We start from the raw sequence: 6427 nt of genomic DNA, 5'->3' as shown, positions 1-6427 counted from the left end.
GGATCCAACCCACTTTGTCCGGTCACTTCACAGTGCCACATTTTAACTCTTTCCCCGTCCACAACGGTAAAGAAATGGCTTGTCTTCAATGTCCATGTCGTATCAAAGAAAGAATTCTTGAACATTGCATGATTGCATGGAAGCTATTATTACCAAGTGCAAAGAAGATTTGATTAGGCAATTTGCACTACTTTGCATAGAAGTCAACATGTAAAGGTAACTGAAAGACTAAAAGAAGTGCACTTCTATAATACATGGATGATGGCGTAATGTCTATCAAACCCTATTCCATTTTAGGGTAGTTTGGTAGATTTCCCTATGTCAAAACGGTTATGAAGTGTGGGGGGCAAATAAGAAACTCAAAAGTCAATGATTTTCCATCAATAATTGTGGTGTAATAATTAATGTATATAAAATTATATAACGACAAGGCTTGGGTAGTGAAATCTATCTTTTTGAGAAACTTATCAATGCTAAATAATCTTGGAGAGAGAGAGAGAGAGTATAAAGAATTAGTATATGCACGTGAATGAAGGTGTTATCATTAAATTCAAAAGCCAGGGGGATCGGGATCAAAAGGCATCATCTAAGAATAAATAAAATCCTATGTTTGTTGATGTAAGGAATGACATGATTGTTTGTAGAGGTAGGGAGATGCAACATTAGTATTGATACAAGATCAGATTGAGGTTTGCTTGTGTCACTTTCTTAACTAACCTTAGGAATCGTTCCAATGATAAATTAGCTAATTAAGGTGTTTCTTCTTTGATTGTACTACAATGTAAAGCTTGATTAGTAAAAATATGGTTTTCGTTACATTAAAGAAACAAAGTTATAGTATGAGGAACATTAAGATGTTAATATGTGTTAAGGCATAATGTGCAAACATTGCATTTATATAATAGCTATATGAGACCCTTTAGACGTGTGCCCAAATGATTCGTTATGCAAAACAATTATATTATTAAAATTCTAACTCAAATATATAAACACGATGATGGGGTCTTCATTATAAAGTCTCCTTATAACAATTGTTTACTTCGAAAAAAACGGCATTATATACGTGACATTGATATCTACCCATTAAGAAAACATGATAGCATCTTTTTGGGAAAAAAAAAAACATGATAGCATCGTCCTTTACAACACAACAATATTATAAATTTCGACATTTATAATATGCATGATATGGCTATAATTGGACAGCACTTACTCATTTATGGATACCCTTGTGACATTTTGACAACTTGCTATGGAGGATTTGTTCTTAGATGGAAAAAATAAGATAACCTTTATGAACGTTATGGAGATGGAGAAACTTCATTAAAGATTTGACTTTCTAATTAGTGATGGAGTAGAACAATCGCGACGGATTGAGCTAGAATGATGACAATCAATATATATTGGAGATATATGTAGTGAATGGCACTAGTCGTAGAAGACTGTGACGAGTGTCCCAACTAAGCAGGGGATCAATAAAGATAAATGAGGTCAACTCTCCACCTTGTCGTATTGTACTTTCATTAATTAAATTCTCCAAAGCACTGAAATAATTACAAGTTTTATGTACACCGACCTTAATTGATTATTGGCTTTCACCAAGTGCAACCACTTCAATTTATTATAATGTAAAAGGGACCAAAGAAAGTTTGCAAAAGCCCCTACCTTTGATGTTTATGCATTAACGAAAAAGCTCACATTTGTTTCATAGCAAGCTTTCCCATAGCCTTTTGTATTATGGTGGCGATGTATGTAATGAGACATTTTGGTGTATAGAGGCAATGTATGTAATGAGACATTTTGGTGTATAGAGGCAATGTATGTAAATTGAATGCTCTAATCCCATTATGCTTTACCATGTAATGACTTTTTGGCGTATCCAGAAGAAAGCCTTAGCCGACAATAAATTTACTTTTCTTGAATTTCATTAATTGGGGTTTGTGAGTGTGCAGTGCATATAATTGTTCAAGCAAACACTTTGAGGAATGGCCTTCTCGTCGACTTTAGGAATCAACCTCTCACGTTATTTTTCTCCACTCAACATGCTTACTCAAGGATAACGGGGATTAAGACTAATTATCCATGCCTAAAAAAACAACAAACTCCTAAGTTGAGACAAACACCACTAATTTGTAACATTTGTTTACAAGATGTTCCCTTTTCAAACTAGGGTCTATAATGAGTGATTGCATATGGCAAATACAAAGAAATGACCATAAAGAAATAGTTGGAAAAAAACACTAAAACTTAAGAAGAAGAAGCAGAAGACACAATATTTCAAAAAAAACTCTAAAACCCCAATATGGTCGAACCCTAAAACAAGCCCTCTAGTCCCCTTTTGATAGTGAGAGAAGAGGCGCACCCGCCACATTACGACAATAGACACACCATTAATTAACCATCGACATTTCATCATAAGACACATAAGCTAGAGTTTGATGGTCTATTCATTCAAAGAATATTTGGGCCAATAAAAAGTGGAATTTTTGGTTGAGGAAATTGTCGACCCATCAATATAATATGAAGCCTTTCAAAATTTTGCAAGAAGTGTAAGGTGCATGATTCCCAAAGTCAAAATCTAACTACATAGAAGATCTACTATGCTAACCCCAATCTTTGTCTCTCTATGATGAACACGTGGGATGACTTGGTATATCCTATGAATACCAAATGGCTTGATGTGCAAGTGTGATTTATTTTAAAAAGGAAGCATTGGTTCTTCAATGAATTTGGATGCAATTTCTCCCCACTACGGATACACATAAAACCCTTAACCTCCCACTTGAATTGGCCTACACGTAAACCTCTTAAACTTGCGTTCAACTTAGGAAATTTATTTTGCTACTCCATACAAAAAATATAGTGTTTTTCTAAGACTTGCATATTGTTGAGGTTTATTTTAAGAGATGACATATCCATGAATATATTACAAACCAAATAAATTGTACTCAAATGAACGCCTCACTAAATAAGGAAATTATACTAAATGCATGTTCAACTAAAGATTATATAAGTAATGTAATGGAATTTCTGTGTATCCTCTTTGAACTATCATTTTCTCTTCGTATTCTTGTTCTCTTCCTGAACGTATTTCCATATTGCAAACACGCAACATACATGGTTGTGAAAATAAGCATTGACTAATAATTGGAATATTGTTTAGCTTATTCTTGCACATATTTATGTGAACACTCATTAACATTTTTTGTTATCCATGTTAACGATTTTAAAAAGTATAATGTCGACAATGCATAAGGCATGTGAACGGCTAGCGAGTCGTTTTATAATTCGTAGAACAATGAGCATGGAATAAGAATATGCATAGAAAACCAAAGGAAAAAAAAAGTTTTCCAAAATCAAAGTGTAGACTACATTAGAACTTAGAACTAATCGAAGCAAATAATCACTACAATGACAAAAAGTCAAGGAACACGGAGAAGAGTGTGCATTGTGTACACTTCCTCACTTTTGAAGCAAAGCTCAATGGTCATTAGATTGAAGTTTTCTTCATCAAATGTAAACAATGAATGGATTGCATTAGATTATGGTTTCCCAAGTAATTAATTGTACAAAATGGAGCATGTCATGAGCTTGCAAAGAACAAAACAAGTTGTAGAAAATTTGTATGGCAATTTTTCGGTTTGATGTTAAGGATCCCTTTATTGGGGGCAAGGAGACACTTGCACAAGAAGCCCACGATAGTTCACATAACTAGATTTACAAACAATAAGTACAAAGAACTTAACAAATTTATGTTCATTTTCAGGTAGCATAAAAACAAAATCTCGGGCAATTCCCACTAACTTAGTACTATGAGGTGATAAGAAAGTACAAAGAGAGCATTGAACATTTGATTGGTTATGAGATCATTGAATATCGATGAGGTATATTGGATGTACACTAAATGTGGTGGTATATTGGATGCATATAAAGTTTTTCAAGGATTAGATGACCCAAATGTGGTATCTGGATATGTTAAATATGAACATGATGAGGAAGATTGATTTGCTTCGAGTATATGCAAATTCATGGTATGTCTCAGCTATTGAGGAAGTGCTCAATCGAGTCTATCAAACGAAGGATTCATGGCTAGCCATTGTCTTACACAAGATGGGTTGGGAAGGATAGTCATTTCCTTTCCATCAATTTTGTATTTCGTAGCTGATATGCTTTTTAAAACTAATGGAAGGATATGTTTTCTTGAAAATAATAATAAGAATAATAATATTGATGAGGTAATCCATTTCATGAGACATGAACTCCTTACCAAGGGTATTATGTTATGAGGAAGCTAAATTATGCCATCCATTAGTATATACACAGGGTGTGGATAAATACTTAAATTACGAAAAGCTCGATATGCCATTTTGGGATTATGGCATGGTTTTGAAGCTCAAAGAAAAACTTTGACGTCTAGGGGTGCACTACTTTATATTGAGACTCTTCTCGGTGACTTTAGTTTAAAAAACTTTGGAAGCCTTTTGTTTATGTAAGTTTCTCCTACGAGACCTTGCCTCGTCACGAGCACTTTCCACTGTCACAAGGTGTGATATCAAATCAAAGGTGCCTTGGGCATCCCTTTTGATTTCAATATCCCTATATTGACTATAACTAAATTGTTGAGACAATTCCACAAGAGGGATGAATGGGGCCCTAGTGATGTGATGAAGGGAGTCCCAATGGACACCTGAAAAGAAAGGATGCGCTTGAATCTCAAGAGCGTCCGACCAAAAGCCGAGACGTTGACGGGGTTCTTTCACTAGGAGTTTTGCGACCAAATCTTGCAAAACGCCTAGTTGTAACGTGTAGCTTGTCGGCAATGACGAAAGTTTAGAAGGATTAGACTTCGACAAAGAAGAAGAAACCGGAGTAGTAAGTGATCGGCCCCCACCGGGGAAAGACAATTCTTTATGGAGAATGTTGTGGAATGTCTCGTCCAACGTGGTTCCTTTGAACGGTGTCTTGCCGTATGTCATCTCGTAGAGCAAGACCCCGAGGGCCCACCAGTCGACCGCGAAGTCGTGGCCCCCTTGGCCCTCTATCATCTCGGGTGCCACGTATTCCTCGGTGCCCACTAGCGAATGTGACTTCGTGTGGTGATGATGATTAGGATCAGTAGTAGACGACGAAAGGGCAGAACCCGGGGGGCCATTGTTGACATTAGCACATCCTGATTCGGGGGCCAATGCTGAAGTGTGGGCAGGGGAAAATCGATTGGACTCTGGCGGCGTGCCCGGCCCGGGCGCCACGCGTTGGGCATTCCGTGACACCGCTTTCGGCACCATAAACTTCCTACCCACACTCAAGCACCCCATGTTTCTAGCGGGTCGGAATGTCCCATCCGAGCCGATGCCGATGCCAAGATCGTCTCCTCTCAGGATCCCGTCGGCCCCAGGGGGAATTCGGGGCGATTTGGGCGCCAATGAAGCCGAGAGGTCGAAATCGGTGAGCTTGATGTGTCCGTCCGACGTGAGGAGGATATTTTCGGGTTTAAGATCGCGGTACACGACCCCGTGGCGGTGGAGATGTCCCAACGCGAGCACAATCTCGGCCGCATAGAATCTGTAGGTATGTATGGGAGGATTAGAAATTTGAATACACCAGTCAGATGAATCAAAAACATTGTTTTTAGCATAGAATTGAGATGAAATGCTAAGGGTAGGAGTATTTTTCTTTTGATAGCATATGAAATGGAGATGGTGAGGGGTAATGTGCGAAGCAGATGGGGGTAGGGAGTGCTTTCTAAGTGCATGAAATGCTAAAAGGGGAGTGAGTAGCTTCTAATCACACACAAAAAATGATGTAGAGGTAGTGCCTATGTGTTGGGGAAACAACCCAACACTATGGAACCATGGGTTTGGGAAAGGGCATCGGAAAAGGTCACCTTATGGCCGATGGCGAGAAGCGTCTGTCGGGGAGGGACTTGCGGAGCCCGTCGAGGTCGCCACCGGCACAAAACTCGAGAGCGAGGAACCGGAAGTCGGCAAAGTCGAAGGCCGCGTGGAGATAGGGGAGGAAAGGGTGAGGCGGGACACGCCCGAGGATCCCTTCTTCGTTCTCCGATTGACGGAGGTCACTTTTGCGGGACCGCCTGAACGCTTTTACGGCCACCAAGCTCTCCCAAGCACGATAATCCGGCCGGTTTGGCCGGGTGTGAACGCTCTCCTCTGGTAACTCGTCCTCTCGTTGTATCTGTCTAGCCAAGAACACAATCCCCGTGGCACCACTCCCTAATGGTCTCAAAGGCTCCAAATAACCATTCAATAACACCTTCTTGTTGTTGTTGTTGTTGTTCATAATACCAATGGACTTCCTATTTGCATGCACCTCTTGATACTAACACCAAACCAAGTTTGTAATGGCCCTTTATATATGTGTAGAGAGATGCATATATAGAGTTTCTATATAAGAACCCTTTACAGTTATG

At 38.9% G+C, this 6427-nt stretch overlaps 1 protein-coding gene across 1 annotated transcript; it reads right to left on the bottom strand.

The window, feature by feature from the left end:
• Positions 1-4260: 4260 nt before the first annotated feature.
• Positions 4261-6427, bottom strand: LOC147862927 (serine/threonine-protein kinase UCN-like). Its single transcript, XM_087321418.1, has 2 exons — positions 5885-6427; positions 4261-5562 (listed from the first exon to the last, which is right to left on the bottom strand). Exons 1-2 carry the CDS (start codon positions 6295-6297, stop codon positions 4461-4463), a joined length of 1515 nt encoding a protein of 504 aa, XP_087177544.1. The 5' UTR covers positions 6298-6427; the 3' UTR covers positions 4261-4460.

Source organism: Azolla caroliniana, unplaced genomic scaffold (assembly GCF_043228905.1).
Source record: "Azolla caroliniana isolate FFs.n. ecotype wild unplaced genomic scaffold, voAzoCaro1.0.p SCAF_6, whole genome shotgun sequence".
Taxonomy (NCBI): domain Eukaryota; kingdom Viridiplantae; phylum Streptophyta; class Polypodiopsida; order Salviniales; family Salviniaceae; genus Azolla; species Azolla caroliniana.
This window is presented reverse-complemented; position numbering and strand designations above follow the sequence as displayed.